The following is a 20,576-nucleotide window of genomic DNA, read 5'->3' as shown; positions in this document are numbered from 1 at the left end:
TGACAAAAAGACGTTTGGAAATTTTGTGTGCTTTAAAGAGAGGGCACAACCTCTTGTCAGATAGGCCTCCAATTTGATTTTACTGTGGCTGCATTCACACTGTATTTTATTCCCATTTCCCTGACATTTCTCAAGCTGTTCATTCCCCCCACTGCTTTTGAGCTTTCACATAACACAAAGTTACTTTCATAAAAGCAATGGGACATAGCACGAAAGATCCGTTTGCAGAAAATCATGGGAGAAAAGTAACAAAATTTGGGGTGGTATTCTGGCATACGGTTCTTTCCTACTGTTTTCATAGGGGGAACAGAGGGTGGGGAAGTAGCAACATTTGTTGTTGCCGGACCAACTCTGTGTTACAAAGATGTCTGCAAATGTGAGAGGAAGTTTGTGGCAACATCAGTCCTGCTGTGTGGGAATCCCTTGCAGAGGACAGCAGTGTCTGGAGGCAGTCAGGTTGTGCATCCACAGCAGTGACCAGAAGAAGAATGACCACTAGGAGAAGCACAGAGACAAGAAATGTCACGGCAGTACAACCGGACAGCTTCACCTGCCCCAGCTGCAACAAAACTTGTCTCTCCTGCATTGGTCTCTACAGCCACAGCAGGCGCTGCAACAGTCCAACAGCTTGACTTCATCTCCAAAGGTCACTCCTCCATTGCCTCCCAGGACAGACAGATGCTAACACCACCACACTCACCGGTGGGAATGAAATTTAGCACATGGTGCTGGTGTTATGGCAAACTCCCCCCCCCCCACTGTTCCATACTGCAACTGGTACTGCAGTGTGAAAATAACGTTAGAAAATGGATGGAAGTGTTGGCATTACAATCAAGAAAACTAATGCAATAACCCCTCACATCTAAATGCACTTGTGGCCCTCCTGCATTCTTCCTCACTTGAGTCTAGTTCAAAGGATGGTGGGGGGATCTATGGACCACCATGTGTTGTTGAACTCCCATAATCTCTGCTTATCTATCCACTGCTATTCATAAAATCCAGGTGGTTTACAATAATCGTCAATGTCCATTGGCTTTGCTGCCTGGGCCTTATGAGTCCCAACAGTAGCTGTCTGGGATACAGGATCCTGCCCTGTAAGACTCTCAGACAGCCAGACTCTACTACTGATAACTCCAGCCACTTTTATTCTCCCCCAGCCAAAACTCTTTTTGTCCTGATCTACAATTTAAGCATTTTTAACCCTCCCTTAGGATGGGCTCTCTAGCCAACCATGAAACAGCCAGCCTGTTTGCTTTGCATTCATCCTGCTCTGTGTGCTAGGTGGTGTGCCCATCACCACCCGTCTGTTGAGCATCCATTCTGTTTGGTTTGAGGAGAGGCTAGCATACAGCAAACGTGATTACCTTGCTTTACGATGTCTTTCCCATTCTTTCCTTAGCTCAGAAAGTTCATTTTTGGTTGGGCTGGGGCGGGGAAGGCAAGTGGGCATGCTGTACAAGAGCATCAGATCACCTTCGATGGCTCACCTTGAATTTGCCAGCTTGTGATTGAATCCCAGCCAAAAGTAGCAACAGTCTGTAATGATCCACTGAACATGCTGAACGTGCTTAAGCAGTTTTGGAGGGAGAAAGTGTAGTTTTCACATGCAGGAATAACCTGAGACACCCTTCACCTAATTTGAAGACCATAAAGAAACTTCTGAAATCTGATGTGTTAAGTAAAATATTTTATTTGACATTGATTTTTGCATCAGATTTCATAGCACATTCATTTTTAATTTAGCCACACAAACGTTTTTCCTTGGTTCAGCATCTGGAGCCATAATGGCGCCCTCTAGTTGTGCTGCACAACAGTGCCCATAATCTCTGATCACTGATCATTTTGACGGGGGTCAATGGGAGTTGCAGACCAACAATATCTAGAAGGCACCATATAGGCTATCCTTGCTAAACACCCTGTGTACATTTTCTTCCCAACACAGTATTCCAGGTGTGGTCTGACCAAAGCAGAATTAAGTGGTACTGTTACCATGACCTGACTATGTATAACACAGATCTCTGTCCTCCAAGCATTGACCAGACCCAGTCCTGCAAGGTATTAGTGAGGCTAACATTTGATTCCCCCCTCTTTACAGCCTCACCATGTGGTGGTGAGTCCCTTATGTTAATTATGCAGAGTCTTCCCTTTTGTGCCCTGAATCCAATACCCCCACCCCCAGAAAAATAAAAGACTGTAAGAGCTCTATTGGTCGAAACCAAAGGCTTTACATATAGTCTGGCAGCCTGTTCTCACAGTGGGCAAAAGAAGAGCAGCTGGGTCAGACCAGTGGCCCAAATACTCTGGCCTCCTGTTCTGACAATGGACAACCAGACACTTCCATTGGAAGCCCTTAAGCAGAACCCAAACACCAGAGTCCTGTCCTTTCCTGTGGGTTCCAGCAACTGGGATTCAGACGCATACTGCCTGTGACTGTGGCAGTGGGCAACCAGTTGCTTATGGGAATCCTTTAAGCAGGGTTTGTGCTGAATGGCTCTCTCCCAACTGGGATTCAGAGGTGTGTTGGAGGGGTAGGACCTAGGCATCACAACTGGCAGCCACCTGTAACATTATCCTCTGTGAATTTGTCCAGCTGCCATTTATTGCTGCCCAAGTTGATGGCTATAGCAGTAATGCATCCCATAGCTTGCTTACTTATGTGCTGTGTGAAGAAGCACTTCCCTCCTGAATGCTAGAGTCTCCCACCATTCTGAGTTAATGGAGGGCCCCAGTTCTACGTTTATGAGAAGTGGGGGGGGGCACTTCTCCTAATCCCCTTTCTTCCCATTATGTATAATTTTATATATCTCCACCATTGCCTTCCTACACTAAAAAGCCCGCAACAGAATGCAACCATTCAGCATGTGCTTTGAATGAAGTTGGCATGGGTTCCACCCCCTCAGAGGACAGAGCGTAGCGGGGTTGGTAAAGTTGCCCCCCAAAAAAACCTCACTTTCAAGAGTTCTGCCAGTCAGAGTGGACAGTGCAAGGCTTAGCTGACTACAGTGGTACCTCGGGTTAAGAACTTAATTCGTTCCGGAGGTCCGTTCTTAACCTGAGGTACCATTTTAGCTAATGGGGCCTCCCGCTGCCGCCGCATGATTTCTGTTCTCATCCTGAAGCAAAGTTCTTAACCCGAGGTACTATTTCTGGGTTAGCGGAGTCTGTAACCTGAAGCGTCTGTAACCCGAGGTACCACTGTTACACGTCCTGAGGTTAGAAAGCAAAACATCTCAGTTCTAGCTACTGAGCATTTGTTCCAAGGCACTTAGTAAAGGCAGTTACAAATAAATTCCAGTGAAAGGACAAAAAGTCATTCTCAAAAAGGTAGAAGGTTTAAATGCCCTGCCTGTGGAAGTCAGAGGATGGGGAGCAGGGGAAAGGATCTTGGAACTACAACAGGGTAACTCCTCTTTACCCAGTTCAGTTATCCAAGCACCACAGATCTGTTCCCAAGGCAGGAGTCTCCAGTTAATCAGCACTGTTAAAAACCATCTTCCGGCGCTGATGCCAGTGCTGCTATCTGGGACTGAGCAGTGGGTATGCTATGTAGTAGCCAATGGCAGAGCCCGCAATCACTCCCAGGAAGATCCACGTGTTGTAAGACATCACCGCCAGCATCACCAGGTAACCCAGGACCACTTGGACCACATGGAGCAGGGTCTGGACGACATGCCACGAAAACCAACTTTTCCAAAAGGAAAGAGAAACAAATGTCAGGGCTTATCTACACTTAACTTTCCTCCATGCTTTCCAGGCACAGTCTGCACTTTAAAGCTCTGTGTCTGAACGCATTTTCCCCGCCCCCGCCCCTCCAGAGCTTTCCCCATGAGAAAAACCACCCTTAAAAGCAGAATCAGAGCAAACGTTAATACAGGTTTTCTGCAGATTGCTGTTTGCCTCCCCACCCCACCCCATTTTTTTTACTTCTTTGGGGAGCTGCTTAGCTGTTCCAGGCCCGTGTTAATAGATGCCCTTTCTGGCTCTCTCAAGGTCTCCTGGCTGATGCTGGAGGCAATGGATGGCGGCATTGTGTACTGAAGCACTTTCGCCTTGCCAACTTTTATGAATTCGTACAACACGGCAAGCAGCATGATCACCAGTACTGAGAGCACCATCCCTGTTGGGTAAAAAAACAGATTTATGGTTGGAGATGGGATGGGTGGGTGGGTGTAAAAATATATTTGTACACAACCATCCATTCCCAAACCTGTGTGTAACTACATACTGTATAATTCAACTGCAGGATTCCACTTCCTGCACACCTTATCTCTGGGGTTTTTTTTTTAAGTGTGCAAGTTTCTAGCCCATATGTGTGTTAAGATAAGCTTATTTCTGGGAGGGGAAAATCGAGGACAATTCATTTTATATGCACTTTTAGCACTCTGTGGCACAGCTGAAATATTAAAATGCAATAAAGATAATGGTGTACTGATAATGCGCTGATAATACAACGATTAAGAGGCAAGCATGGCAATGATATCCAAAACAGTTACATCAGACCTGCTCATATCAAAAGAGCATTCATTATTATAAATACCCTCTTTATCAAAACAACAATAAGCTGCAGGAGACTCAGTAAGACTTCCAGAGTGAGAGGAAATGAAGGAGATTCAGGTGGCAACCCTCCACTCACTTTTCTAGGAGTAAGACGTCTAGAAATCAGTGGGACTTAATCCCAGATGTAGACATGTGTAGGATTACAGTGTCAAATTTTCAAGAAGCAACTGGAGCATTCCTTTTGCTAACCATCTTTCAAACGTTTTTACATGCCTGTTTTTAATCAACAATTTTAAGGTTCTATTTTATATTTTGTAAATAATAATAATAATAATAATATAATAAAGCTGGCTTTGACTGCCAAACCCTGCTGGTCTCCATTATGAGATTTTTCCCTAACACTGCTTATATTAATTCCCACAAGCTACCAGACCACTGCTATGGGTTGTTGGTTTTTTCACTGCTCATCTATAGGGAGCTATTTTTTATCTCAAGAAACCTACCAGAGCCTCAACAACTATATCCTTGTCCAAGAGGCATGTGCTCTGTGTGTTTTTATGTAAATTACATAATTCACACATGTGCTTGTGTCCATCCTCCCTTAACTCTATGTCTGTATGCTTTTTAGCTGTTTTTTAACTGTTGTGCATAAAAGCTGGGGGGGGGGGACGGTCCTTAAACTTTTATTTGGGGATGTAGGGTGAAGGTTGAGTCTCTTCCAGACCTATTCTACCTTTCACATATATCCAAAAATCCCTGATTTAGCATCCAGATGTCCTAGCACAAAGTCCAGAATGGTCCGTAGTAAGGAATTGTGGGACTTGTAGTTCGGCATAATTTGGAAAGCAGCAGGAGGAAGTTCTCCTTAACCACCTTCTCTGCCCCTGAAGGTTGCTGCAGCTCTCACAGACTCCCCATTCCACACCATGAATGACGGAGACGAGACTGGAGAGTAAGCTATCTTATACCGAGTCGCACCAATGGTCCATGTAGTTAGGTATGGTAATGTCTCTCCCAGCTCTACCTGGAGATGCTGAGGATTGAACCCATAACCTCCTACATGCAAAGCAGATGCTCTGCCACTGAGCCACAGCTGATATATTATGGACAACTGGTCTTCTATGGGCTTTTCCACACTTACCTTTCCACTGCTCTTTGCATGCACAGGAGAGTATTAAAACTCCGTGTTCAAGTGCCTCCCTTTTTTGCGCTCCAGAGCTTTCCCTACAAAGCCTCAATCTTTATAAGCAAACAGCAATTGCCTTTTGCTCCAATTGAGCACTAAAGAGTAGGTTTTTGCAGGGAAAGCTCCAGGGCAAAGAAAGAGTGCTCAGACACAAGAATTTTAAAGTGCAAGCCTGTGTCTGGAAAGAGTAGGGAAAACTAAGTACAGTATGGATAAATCCTGTGTTAGTTTGTTTGACTTCTTCTTTCTTGGCCCTCAAAACCATTACGAAGCCAAGCATTCTAGGGAGTCTGTTGCCTAGGGAAGCCTTATGCATGGCACAGAGCAAGCTTTGTCATCTTTGTTTCTGAGGCTAAGGTTTCATATAATCTTCCCTCATCCTCAAGGACCTTTCTTGTTTGCCTCAGCAGCTCATATTTACTTAAGAGATAAGGCTGTTTTCTTACCTGCTGGGGTGTGCGTTTTCCAGAAGTCAAAAAGAAGGACCACTTTGTCCGAGAAATAGAAAAACATCTGTAGAGGATGGATGGGAAGGAGGAAGAATTAACAAAGAGGAAACACTGGCAAGGTTTCTGGGACAAGCTATGGACCAAGGGTGGGTGAATCTGCCAATCTCAGTTTCTCCTCTTTCCAATTCAATCCACTAATTTCTCCTTTACCTCCAGAATTAGGGGTCAATGAATCTGTCAATTTCAGTTTCTCACTTATCCGGTCTTAATTTCAGTTCTCCACAATTCCACGTCAGCGTGCAATTCTTTTTTAAGTGCTCGTGATAATTCACCAACATGTCAGTGCAAACTTCTCCTGATACACTTTTTTTTTGCATATTGTACATTTATGCACAATTTACTCTAGTATATGTAAAGTAGCCCCATTAGGTTCCTGGTTGATAGGCCAGTTTAATAAGCCAGAGCCCCAAATCTAATTACCTAAATCCAGGGCAGACTTATGCAAGATCTTGAACAGCCTCCACTAATCTGGTGCCCTGCCAACATCCCATCAGCCCCAGCAAGCACGACTGTTCATTGCTGGGACTGATGGAGGTGTAGTTGAACAGATCTGGAAGGAACCAGGTTGACGCAAATTGATCCACTGGGATTGGTAGGGCAGAAAGCAAGGAGCCCAAAAGCAGGTAGTGCCAGGGCCAATGAGAGGTGGTGCCCACTAATTCTAGTGCTTCCCCTACCCTCCTCCTTGCTGAGTCCTACAAGGGCAACACCAAGACTAAAAGTGCATTCAGATGTGAGGAACAGTGTGTAAGTTCTCCTGTCCCATTTTTCTGATCTTCCTTTCAAACTGCAGTAGTACCTGTTGTGTTATCGGGGGGTGGAGTGGGGTGTTGACTGATATACCAGCATGCCACGTTAAATTTAATTCACACCAGCGGGAACAGTGTGGCACGACAGCGTTGCCACACCCCAACTTTTCCCTTGTGAAAATGGCAGGAAAGAACTGCATGCCAGATTGCTGCCCCAAATCTTGTCACTTCCCCACACTTCCCTCTACACCACATGTATAAACCGCCATCTTGAATGCTGGACCCAATCTTGGTCTCACCTGCACCATTTGCCGGAGCCTGTCTTCAAATGCAGGGGAAGACCCTCACTCACTGAGGGTTTGAGACCCATCAGCTACCCTCGCCTGTTTTAGCCAGCCAGGGGAAGCCATCCCCAAGATGTGCCCACTGTTGCATGCTGGCAGCTTCCACCAGAGGTACTGCCCCTCCCCTAACACCCCATACACCCCAGAGGTGCCCCCTCTACACACACAGAATGTGTGATAAGGACTTGCATCCTATATTTGTTGAGAGTATTTTCAGCCAGAAAGGCTCCCAGAGCAGCTTACACACAATCAAAACAAGGCAGTTCTTACCCACAAGGCTTATACCCACAAGGGAAAAGGGAAGGGAAGGAAGAGGAAAAACAAAACTCAGGCGCAAGTTTCTAAATCGTTGTTCCTATATTGACCAAGAGGGGCAGGAGGTGCCTGGTGGAGTGGGGCCTCTGACAAAGTTGATTAAATGAGCCCTGCTTCCCATTGCTCCTGGTCTGGTGGAATGGCAGCTGAGGTGACAGGAGGCCTGATGGACTTGGCCTGTCATAGCAGAGCTGATGGTGTGACATCTGCTTCCCAGCTCTCCCATGGCTCTATAGTCATTCACTATTTTACTCTACTGAGGTGTGTCTGGTGCAGATAGGAGCTAGAGCTAAAGACGTTTTAGGGTTAGGAGCTTGGTGGAATAATAATAATAATAATAATAATAATAATAATAATAATAATAATAATAATTTATTTGTACCCCACCCATCTGCCTGGGTTTCCCCAGCTGCTCTGGGCGGCTTCCAACAAAGATTAAAATACATTAAAATGTCACACATTAAAAACTTCCCCGAACAGGGCTGCCTTCAGATGTCTTCTAAATGTCAGGTAGTTGTTTATCTCTTTGACATCTGATGGGAGGGCGTTCCACAGGGCGGGCGCCACAACCGAGAAGGCCCTCTTCTTGGTTCCCTGTAGCTTTGCTTCTCGCAGCGAGGGAACCACCAGAAGGCCCTCGGCACTGGACGATGTGGGGTGGAGATGCTCCTTCAGGTATACTGGGCCGAGGCCGTTTAGGGCTTTAAAGGTCAGCACCAACACTTTGAATTGTGCTCGGAAATGTAGTGGGAGGCTTTGAATCCAGAAGCTCCTAGTTTCATCCCTGGAACCTCCAGATGACCAGTCAGTCACAGAGCTTGTGTGTGTCTGTCTCTCTCTGTGTATATGTAATTTACCACAGGTGTCAGGGCAACTCAACCAGTAACATAGGCTTTATTTGACAACCTGTACCACTGGTTTGATTCTGTACAAGGAAGTTCTTTATCATGTGCCATTTTCATCATCCCAACCTATGATTATCTGTCATCTTATTCCAACTAATTGTTGGGTCTCTGTTTTGCTTATTAATGTGAAAGCTCTATTACAGTATGGTCAAAAACAGGGTCAGCGTCTTTGCAAATCCCTCATTCACAGGGTCAGTGAATTCCGGTCAGCACCAGTTTCTTGGTGCCAAATTCCACACCTGTGTCGGATCTTCGAACAGAAATTGTTCACTTCAAGTTGAATCTCTCTTGAAACATGCAAAACTGAGAATGTGAAAGGAGAACCAAAACTGTATTATGCAAAAGCTGATTTCCTAAGAGGCAGATTCTCATGGTCAGTCGCAAAAACCTATGGAGTGCATGGAGTATTTGGGTCCCATCCCTGCCCAAGTTCTGGAGAGCCACTGCCAGCCAGAGAAATAGGTTATATCAGTGTTCTTCAACCTTAGGTCCCCAGATGTCTCTGGACTCCAGCTCCCATAACCCTTGACTACTGAGCTTGCTGGCTGGGGGTTGATGGGAGATGAGGTCCAAAAACATTTCTAATAATAATAATTTATTATTTCTACCCTGCCCATCTGGCTGGATTTAGAGGGCCACAGGCTCCCCACCCTTGCATAATTTATTATTATCAATAACTATGATTGTGTTCTATCACATTCTTCCTCCCATAGGAGTCCAGGGCAGTTCACATCATTAAAAAAGTATATTCACAATAATTAAAGCATTCAAAACGACATCTCTTAAAAGTCATTTTGATGCAATTTCTCAGTAAGTGGGACGTATTTTTTTAATTAAATTAAAATAAACCTAATCTTCTTTACATACAGAAGGCCCCAGGCTCAAACCCTGTCTTCTCCAGGTAGCACTGGAAAAACTGCTGTCTGAAACCCAGGGGAGTTGCTGCTTGCCTGTGTCAACAATACTGAGCTTTTAATGCTCAACCTAAAGCAATAAGTTGAACATACACTGTCTGCCAAAGAAACTCCAATGGGAGTTGAGGAAATTCACACAAGACTGGGCACGTCTAGGTGTGATGTCACAATTATTGGGTTGCTGTGAATGAAAGAGATGGAGGCGGAAACAGAACCAGGACTATTTCTTTCATTGCAAAAGAGCTTGGGAAGAAAACTGTGGTTTCTAATCAGTGGGATAATCGGGTAAAGACTTCTAGCAGATCACATGAAGGGAGAACAGAGAACTGGAGAATTTCCTATGTTTCACTAATTCCTGAGGAACATAGGAAGCTGCCAGACCACTGCTCTACCTAGTTCAGTATTGTCCACAGCAGTGTTTACCAACCTTGGGTCTCCAGCTGTTTTGGGACTACAGTTCCCATCATAACTGACCACTGGTCTTGCTAGCTAAGGATGACAGGTGTTGTAGTCCAATAACAGCTTGGGACCCAAGGTTGAGGAACACTAGACTACACTGACTGGCAGTGATTCTCCAGGCTTTCAAGGTCTCTCCCAGCCCTGCCTAGAGACACTCAGAATTGAACCAAGGGTTAGTCTGCATGAGAATCAGATCTACGTTCTCTTCTGGTCAGTGAGGGGTATGGCCTGAACAGAGAACTCACAGCTGAGGAAGGAGTATGGCCTAGGGTGAGTCCCAAAGGTCCAATAAAGAACACTGGAGAAAGACACTTGGCCCTTGCGGCTGTTTTCTCCCTTCCCTGGCATATTTACAAAGATACCCAAAGTCTTGTTTGCCCTGTGATTCTCAGATGAAGGTGGTATAGAAATTTAATTAAGAAGAAGAAGAAGAAGGTCAGGCATGTGAACTGAATCAGATTTCTCCACGCATCTCTAAAATGAATATAGTGGGACTTCTCATAAAATAAGAATAGCACTCTCTCACATTGAAATCATGGGGAATTAAAAGGACTTTGCTTTGACTGGCTTGTTCTCATAGTGTTTACGCTGGGGACTACAATAAACATCAGAGTCCTCTTCCATAGGAAGTTGCATCAGCCTGTTGCAGCAAATGCAAAAGAATGTGACTGGCCTATTGAGACCTACTTCCAAGTATGCATGCACAGGATCGCTCTACTGAGGTGGGACAGTTTGGCACATACTCAAGTAGGACTTCCTGAGTAAACAGGCAGGTAGTCAGGATGCGGAAGCAGTTCTGTCTAACCTAATTTCAAGGAACCAAAGAACAACTTCTGGTTATACTGGGAAAGCCCACTGAGGAAGCATGACATGAGTCACCCGACTGCCTTTTTCATCCACATACATGTTGCATTATCTTAATTAGCAAAATACTTATTTAAAACCATTAGAGAAAACGGGAAGGGGGATGGGATTGCAACAAGAAAATTCAGAGCCTTGTCAAGTTACATCAGATTCACCTCCAAACCCAGTAGTGGCTGGTGCCCTCTGGGAGACAACTTTTCTTCAATTGCTGGCCTTCAGAATGACTAGGAAATACCTGGATGCAGTGGTGATTGGTGCCCATTGAGGCAGATGGTGCCATAGTCAATGAGAGGCAGAGACAACTCATTCTAGTTTGGCCCCCGCCCTCCTTCCTGTTGATTCTACAAGGGCAACACTGAAACCAAGGAGGAAGCTGACTGGCATGCCCTAGACCAGTGTTTCCAAACCTTGGGTCTTCAACTGTTTTTGGACTACAATTCCCATCACCCCTGACCACTGATCTTGCTAGCTAGGGGTGATGGGAGTTGGAGTCCAGAAATAGGTGGAGACCCAAGGTTGGGAGACACTGCCCTAGATTGACTGTAAGTAGGAAGGCAGGGAGTAGGAAGGCTGGCTGAGGTTGGTGGAACAGGGCTCCACTTGTCCCAATGGACCAGCCCCCACTCTCCAGCTCTCTCCTGTCCTCCGCTTGCCTTTTGGGAAGACAATAGGATTGGCTTGGATTGAAACTCAGGTTGCAAATCCACACACATCAGTCCAAGGGCTATTTCACATTGACGAAGGCTCTTCTGTTCCTGCTGCCCATTTACCTGGTGATAATCCAGTTTAGACTTGTCTGGTTGGGCACTGCCCCATCAACCCCAACTGCTCCTGCCTGTCTGCCCTTTTACTTGCAACCAGTTCGGGGGGTGGCCCTGCCTGCCAGCTTAGTCTCAAGTGTAGCCCTTGTAGAAGCCAGAAGGGAGAAGGATGGGCAGGGGACTAGACCAGAATTAGTTGTCTCTGCCTCTCACTGGTTCTGGCTCCACTAGTCTGAATGAGCACCAGCAGTTGTCTGTCTTGTGATGACCTCTGAAGCAGGAAACCCATCTATCTGGACAGGGGGTTATGGGGGTGGGAGAGGAATGAAAGTCTGTGCGGGGGCATTTTACACCCATAGCCATACCAATTAGGTCTCAGGCACAATTTAGCAAGGACCTTTCAAACCCTAGCTTGGGGCCAAGATACTTGGGGGATCACCTCCTCCTGTACTATCCTGTCCTCTCCCAAAAATCAGGAGGAGATAAGTGTCAGACCTAGGACAGAGGCATGGCTGGTGGCAACAAAGATGGCACTGTAAGGGAGGACTTGGGGGCAGATGCCGGCAGCCCCACTCAGCAACACAAGTAGGAGAGCATCAGGGCTCTCTCATTACATTCTGAAGTGAAATAATACACATCTCCATCTAAAGAGGGTTACCCTTGTAAAACCATAGCAAATTCAGGGTGCACAATTCAGGGTGATTAGGCACGCCTGTGCAACAACCCAATCCAGCCTACCCTACCCCAATCATTTTCATAGTCTTCTATATACTATGAAGTTAGAGTCTTCTGAGCTGCTTGCATGGTGCATAGCCACTGGGAGAGCTGGACCAAAATTTTCTTTATACCGTAAAACTAAAGTTTGTATTCATGCACTCTGGATATATCTCCCCAACCCAACTCAAGGATTAAGTGTCTGTAAGGCAAGAGAATAGCTGCAGCTCAATGGTACTGCATCTGCGTAGATTACAGGGGTCAGCCAACTTTTTCCGCAGGGGGTTGGTCCACTGTCCCTCAGACCTTGTGGGGGGCCAGACTATATTTATTTTTAGGGGGGACGAACAAATTCCTATGCCCCACAAATAACCCAGAGATGAATTTTAAATAAAAGGACTCATTCTACTCATGTAAAAACACGCTGGTTCCCGGATCGTCCGCAGGCTGGATTGAGAAGGCAATTGGGCTGCATCCGGCCCCCGGGCCTTAGGTTGCCTACCCATGGTTTAGATTAGGTCCCAGATTCAGTCCCTGCCATCTCTAGGTAAGAATGGAAACAGTCCTTTTCTGATACCCTGACGAGCAGCTGCCAGTCAGTGTGTGTAAACAATAGTGAGCTAGATGAGCAATGGTTTGACTCTGCGTGAGGCAGCTTCCGATGAAACTCGCCAGACGTTAAGAGATGTACATCAACTTCTCTTTAAAAGGAAAGTCATCCCCAAATCTCTCTCTCTACCACCACCACCCGCCCCCAATTAGGGACAAAATAAGGCTCATTGTTTTTCAAGGAACCCAACAAAACACTAGTGTGTTCCTGGTAAACAGGCAACAGATGGAGACGCTGACTCGCCCAGCGTGCAAATTAAGATCGCGATCGAAATTTCATTACGACGCTTTTAAAAGAGCTAAAGTAGTTGTCCGGCATTTGTTTATAAAAATTGGATCAGCATCGATCTCAGCACGAATGAAAGCAACACGAGCCGGGGAGAATTTGTCCACAAACTTTTGTTTTTTTAAAAAACAAGCTCCGCATTTTTAATTTGCTTCCAATTAAATAAGTAAATTAAATAGACACCATCTACAATTTTGAAACAGACTTGCCTGCATCATCTTGCTGCAGTATTTTCTTCACCTCTTCGTTTTTTCCTCCGGCAGAAGCAGCAGGCGAGTTGCCGTCTGCGCGCAATTAAGTTCGTTCCACTCGATCAGGTTCCGCCTAGATTCAATGCCTCGGTAAAAGATAATGAATTTAGTGAGGAGTCACGTGGGCCAGGGCGCGCAGCATCCTGGGAATTGTAGTCTATTATTCTGGGTTTATTTATTTGCACTCCCGTCTTCCTCCCCAGCCCAGAACAAATACTATTTTACGATTTAGACAAGCGGCACATTGCAAAACCTTGATTGACTGCATGCATCGCTTTGTGCTTACTCTAGAGTAAATAGAGAGTAGGAGTTAAGATCACACCCATATTTAAGTAGCTCTTCAGGCCGATTCGAAAAAATATTGCAATAATACTGCGAATAATAAATGTAAATCTAGGAAAGAAAGGGTCGGGTAGTCCTAAGGCTCTTTGCAACGATACCGTTTACCTCGGTGCATAGTTGTGGTTCCCTATTTTTAAAGGAGGGAGAGAGGGAGAGTTTGGACACTTTCAAACTACGCCTCCCAGAATGCTTTGCTTGGCAAGCCCGGATGCAACAGCTGTAACAGCTGGTAGGGACGCTCAGTGAAGCACTTCTATTCCTGCAATTGCAGAGGGCCTCCTTGCGATTATTTTATTCTGCTAGGCATAATATTAGTTTTATATTTATTTTATCTTATCATTTATAAGCCGCCTTTTAGGCTAGCTACCGTCACAAGGCTCCAGACATGCACCCCTCGAATAACAAACATTTCAGTATCATCCTATTATGTCATCTTAAGCATAATCATCAAAGTCAAATACCAGAAATAAAACCACCATACTAATTAATCTATCGTTCTATTTACAACCAGTAATCTTTTAAATCTTTATAGCCAATTAAAACGAAAAACTACAGGATCTCACCAACTTTTTTATTATTATTTAAAAAGGGTGAGCCTTAAGCACATAAGGCAAGCATGTTGGATCTTGTCAGTGACACATAGTCCAGCATCCTGTTCAGTGGCTGAACAGATGAAAAAGACTCAGTTACACACACACACACACACACACACACACACACACACACACCATTATCTTGATGTCTGCCCTCTGGTTCTCACCATTTATGTAAGCTTAACCACACATACCTTATCCCAGATTTTAGTTATCCATTCTCTCAAGAATGCTGTTCTTACCTCCTCCCCAATATGACAATAATAATTCTGGCACAAGGGTGCCAACTTGAAAAAAAATATTGTGGGGGCCCAGGTAAGCCCCTCCCTGCATAATCAATCACATGACACAGTGCACACACACCATCTGAATGGGAACACCCACCAACTTTGTGGGGGCCTGGTGCCCACAAGTATTTTATTGTGTGTGCCGAAGCCTTCGTGCCCCTAGGAGTTGGTTCCTAGGTTCTGGCAGCAGTTAATAGATGTTGATTAATTCCCTGTCCTCTGTTAGTACAATTTTCTTTAACATATCAAAAGAGGAGAATTTAAGGGTCCCTGGGTAAAGTATAACCAGTTATCACAGTACATTCTTTGTTTTCCATCACTATACCTTCCAAGAATTTTCTGGCATGAACCCCAAATTTCTCAGCATTTGCAGCTTTACACCTCCAGCAGGTACCACCGGCAGTTGGGTCTGTTAGGCTAAGACATTAGGTTCCTGCCATTGGTTAATTCGGCAGCCGCCTCATCTCCTGACCCTCTCTGTCTCTCTGCCGCTTAGATTCATTCCTCTGCAAGAGGATACAGATGCAGCAGGCCCCTTGCAGCTTTGAGGCTCAGTCTTTGCAGCAGACTGCTGCTGAAACCACCTGATGATGCCTTTAGAAAAGGGAGATGGAAGAAAACACAGGAGGGTTCCGCATTTTTCCTTGGCAGCCAGAAGCAGCTTGTTTGGGAGCAATGATTTTAAAATGACTTTAAAAGCAGATTTTCCAGTACACGAACTCTGCATCAGACTCCACACACCAAAAAAGGAAAAGCCAAATAAATACAAAATATGCCCTGCTCCTTCCTTACACCCTGAATCCGTGGTGGGTTTCTGCATAGGGAGCTTGTAGTATATCAGGGATTCATCCATCTATCCGCCTTAGTTCAGTAACAGGTGCAAAACCAGGAGCATTTTAGGAGTGTTTACTTTGACGTGATGAAGCGTTACCTGACTGAAAGGGGAAGAAAAGGAGGTTCCAGCCAGAAAGAAGAAAGTGATTTAATATGGTCTGGGGAATGGGAGAAAACTGAGCACATTCTCCCTTTACATAATTTGTGTGTACACTCTGTGTCTGCAATAGCCTGTAGTTAGTAGTTAAGGTGCTTAATAAATGCCTAACCTATGTATTTGATTTTCGTCCACGCCAATTTTTCAAACCACACATCAGCTTTCCAACTTCATGATGGCCCCACTCCAGTCCACATTTTGTATCCAACTGCACAACAAACAAACAAACGAGTCACACTTTTTTCTGTGTATAAAAAAGTTGGAAGGAAAGGATACGGTAATCTATTCCAACCCCCTGCAATGCAGGAATTTTTTTGCCCAACTGGGGCTTGAACGACCATGAGATAAAGTCCCATAATCTACCGAGTTATTCTTTGAGGCCTCAGCTGAGCTGTGTTTGCAGATTGTCAGTCATGGACAACCCTTTGGTAGGGAAAGAGAAAGGAGCTAATATAGAACTCTAATCAGTGCTAGGAATGGGAGACCTCTTTGGCTGGGACTGCCCTTTACATTTCATTTTTATACATGAAGGTCTGTACTTGTGTCCAGAGATGTCTGTGGCTTTTGTAAGGACAGATTGCTTTCAGCATGATACATTTCCTTCTACTCTGGACAGATCAGCACCATGCATTTTGTTAAGTTGTGGGCGAACATATCAGACGACACAGCGATTCTTCAAACAGCTCTTCTTTATTCAGATGCCAGAACAGAACTGAACTGAGGAGCTCAGTCAGACTGCTTATATAGAGCTCCAGTACAAATGTAACTGCTGCCATTTTCTAAAACTATCCAGTCACTGAACGTCACTTTCGATCCTTCATTTGCATACAAACTATCCAATCACTGACCGTCACTTTCGATCCTTCATTTGCATAACTATCTACAGTATCCCCCTGCTGGCCCAGGGTGAGAACTTCAGTACATAACACATTTAATGCACACTCAACACACATCCCTTGTGTGAAGCCACTACTCTGTTAAATTGCCAATTGCTTGATTCCTCATCAGATTTTACACAGGTTTAAATTTTGAATATGTATTGTTACATGCCACCCCCAAATGGTGAGAGACTCTGGGAGTACCAAGTGTTCTGTTTTCTTAGAATGAAGGTCAAAGGAGACTGGTGTCTTTAGGATATATGGGTTTTTAATACATATATAGAACCTGAACACAGTCCCTCCAAAGTGTCCCTATTTGCCAGAGAGCTCCCTGAGTTAGAGAAGCTGTCTCGGTTTCTGATTTGACCCCGGAATGTTTCACTTTTCCTTAGGATGTCCCTATTTTCACTGGAGAAATTTTGAATGGTATGGAGTTATCTGACCCCTGAGCCATCTGAAGGCAACCCTGTATAGGGAAGGTTTTTAATGTTTTATTGTGTTTTTATATTTGCTGGAAGCTGCCCAGAGTGGCTGGGGCAACCCAGTAAAATGTTTGGGGTATAAATAGTAAAATTATCATTATGGAATGGGACGTCCCTATTTTCATCAGAGAAATGTTGAAGGGTTTGTGTACAGAGAATGGGAAAATATCTATAACAAACTGAAACAGATGTTTAGATTTTCATTTGGAAAAAAACCCAGAATCCTTTCTCCTAGACATCATGTCAGAGGAAATAAAAGATCGGTCAGGCCAATATTTATGTATGCAACTACGGTGGCAAGGTTAATGATTGCCAAAAATTGGAAAAGAGCAGCGTTCCAACTAAAACAGACTGGTTATCTAAAATGATAGAATACTTCCATATTGCTGAACTAACAGGGAGGATGAGGAGAATAAAGAGTGGGTTATCTTTAAGGAATACATCCAAATTTATGTAGAAAAAGTAGAATTTCTGACAGATATTGAGTGAATCCAGAAAATGATTAGAGTGAAAGGAGAGTAAAGTTAAGATAGAAGAAGAGATTAAAGAAATAATGAAATGTGTTTAAGCTAGTTGGAAAAATAAAGTAGTGTAACAAGAATGGTTGGAAGTCAAGTCACTTGGTGGGTGTCCACGTGTGGGGTAGGTGTGTAGGTATGTTGATATGTACAGAATACTTAGGTATTATATAGAGTAATGTAGGTATGTTTTATGTTATGAAAATAAGGTAGTGTGTTATGTATGTGTATTGTGCAATTGTGCAAATGTATATGTATGTCTTTTATATATTAATAAAATTTATATTTAAAAAAAAAGAGAGAATGGAGGGATTCACAGCATTAGCACTGCAACAGATCTTGCTTTCCCTTAGGTTTCCAGAAAAGCCCCAAAAGACATGTAAAAGACATGTAACAGGCTTGGCTAAGACTGTTAACAAAGAGACAAGTTTGACCACTTCTTGTAGACTCCCATCTTACATACATCAAGTCACAGGGTTGGTGGTACCCAAATCTATCATCCAAACCAACTTCCCAATCCTATTATTATTTGTTTCTGTTGATTTATTGGTTTATTAATAGTCTGTATAAGATATTCCATTTTTAAAATATTCGACGTTTTATTATGTTTATATGTATACTGTAAGCCGCCCAGTGTGTTTGGGAAACCCAGTCAGATGGGTGGGATATAAATATAAATATAACAACAACAACAACAACAGATTTATGTAGTGTACATTAATAGCTATTTACTTCCAGGCAATAGTTATGGGATAGCCATTGGACTTCCTTCCCACATGCTCCTTTCTCTTAGGTAAATAAAAGCTTGAAAATCATATATTGGAAGCATATTCTCTATGAGGAAAGACTGTTCAGACTGAACAAAAAGGAAGGTGGGAGTTTGTTTATAAGACTTCTCCTTCCACTCATAATAACTAGAAACCATGGCCACCCAATGAAATAGATTGGCAGGCAATTGAGGACAGACAAGGGGCAGAAATTATTTATCAGAGAAAGTGAAACAAAACAAAACACCCTGCTATCATTTGTTTACCTTATTCACTGCTGTAGAATCTGGGAATGAACACTAGATGGCTTCCAAATGGGATTTTGAGAAATTAATGGTGGGCAGAGTCTTTTTCCAATCAGGTGGTGATTAACACAAGGGGCTGTTTGTTTTAAAGGAGAACACAGATCCCTCTATTTATGAGCAAACTTAAGAAACATCAGCATTGTAAGTACAAGAAAAAGCAGAGCCAGCTCTAGGTTTTAGGGACCTTGTGGCAAACTGCGCCTCTGACATCAGTAGGTGATGGGGTTGCTAGGTGGTAGGGGATGAGCTGACCAGCAGCAGTGTAAAATAAGGTGGGCAGGGCAGGTGTAAGCTCATTGGCCTTTTTGTTGGGAATTGATGCTGGGCAGTTAAGACCCAATCTTGAAGGCTGCTGCCCAGCTAGAGATAGCCAAGCACTGGACGTACTCCATATAGTTCTTATTGGTGGGATGGTGGTCCAAAGTCTGGTCTCTTGCCAAAATGGCTTATGTAAAAAGGTGTTGAGGAGCAGAGGGACTGCTCTGCAGATACACAAGACCCCATTCTGCATTATTTTGCTGGTCAGAGAGGTGTAATAATACAACTGTCACTTCTGCAGAATTTTGTTGGATTTACAACCGAGATACCTCCCTGGACAAGCAGCTCCTGGTGGATATTACTAAGTGGTTTGTTTAGTGTGCTTGTGAATTTCCCTTTTCAACATGTAGTAAACTGCTGTGCACTGCATTTTTATGTTTATATTAAGGTTCCTTTGCAAGGTTATGCATAGTATGATGCTATGTTGTCATGGCAGTGGCAGACTTTGGGCTCTCAAATTTCAGCAGTGCCTTGTGCAACGCTAAAATTCAATGATACCCCACTCCCCAACCCCTCATGCTCCATTCTACAGCATTGTTTTGGTGCCCCCTGAAGCTCTAAAACCGCCTCTGGTCACCCAGAAGTATATTTTTTAAAGGGGGAAGCTATCAGATAATTTCTAATATTAGGTACAACTTAGGAACACATCCAAGGTTTCTTCTGTGTGTGTGTGTGCATGCGCGCGTCGCAGTTGGACATAAAATGTAGAGTTGGGAAAATTGTGCTGTCAGAAAGCTTGACAATGTGCAATTTGAAAAATGGGTGGGGGTGGAATTGAGCAATTTAGATGTAGCTGTTTATTAAGCACTTAACTGAGAGCCAATGTCAGGGACAGCATGTACACAAATTATGTAAGGGTAGGATGCGCTTGGTTTTCATACATAAAAGATATTGCCCAAACCAAATTAAAACACTGTATTCTTTTGGGCTGGAAACTCCTCTTCTTCCCCTTCATCTCTGGGCAGGTCATGCTTCATAACACATCCTCATAAATACATTTGAAGTACTCCTTGTTTTGCGCCTGTTACTGATCTAAGGCAGACTGATAATGAACCATTGCTTCATAAGAAATACGGGCTCTTGTGGAGACACCACCAAAGATACAGGGTGTGAGGAAGGAGCAAAGCACACTTTTTATCATTTGGCTTTTCTCTCTCTCTTTTTTTTTTTAGTGGGGTGTGTCTGATGCATAAGTTGTGAAGTTGTAAACAACAACAACAACCCTGAACTGGCTAACAAATCATCACACACGATTTGGGGGAGGCAGACTCAATACTATAACAAATATACTTGAAGTGTATGAGTTCAAAACTCTGTGCAGTCCCACATTCTGAAATTGAAAGTATTTTCTTCTTTTAAGCAGGAAGCCTTAAAACAGCAAAGTCTGAAGACGGGAAGCTTCCTGTGTTGCTAATTAATTCAGTCCTGCTTTCAGACCACAAAGAGTGGAATCTTTTAAGTGAAGAACAATTCTGTGGTAGTGTGAAGGTTTTATGCAAAAAAAGGTCCCAGGTTCTTTTTTTTAAAAAAAAAAAATATTAACTGACCAATCAAATCAAATCAAATCACATCACATAAATTCCGAATTACAAAGCCAAATTTTAAATTTTTGTTGAGGGGACCCATATTTCAAGATCCAAAGGGGGATTCTGATCATCTTCTTGCTACTGCGTTAATGTCCAAATCAGTCCAAATAAAGTTCATAATTCTATCCAGTCTTATCTTGCTGTTT

The 20,576-nt window shown here is 43.8% G+C and overlaps 1 protein-coding gene across 1 annotated transcript; it reads right to left on the bottom strand.

The window, feature by feature from the left end:
• Positions 1-1,672: 1,672 nt before the first annotated feature.
• SLC31A2 (solute carrier family 31 member 2) lies at positions 1,673-13,503 on the bottom strand. The gene is made up of 4 exons (XM_083721913.1): positions 13,322-13,503; positions 6,130-6,196; positions 3,925-4,117; positions 1,673-3,685 (listed from the first exon to the last, which is right to left on the bottom strand). Exons 1-4 carry the CDS (start codon positions 13,328-13,330, stop codon positions 3,517-3,519), a joined length of 438 nt encoding a protein of 145 aa, XP_083578039.1. The 5' UTR covers positions 13,331-13,503; the 3' UTR covers positions 1,673-3,516.
• Positions 13,504-20,576: the final 7,073 nt, after the last annotated feature.

Source organism: Podarcis gaigeae (assembly GCF_964106915.1).
Source record: "Podarcis gaigeae genome assembly, chromosome: Z".
NCBI lineage: Eukaryota > Metazoa > Chordata > Lepidosauria > Squamata > Lacertidae > Podarcis > Podarcis gaigeae.
The sequence above is the reverse complement of the archived record's forward strand: the minus strand, read 5'-3'. Positions and strand labels throughout refer to the sequence as shown.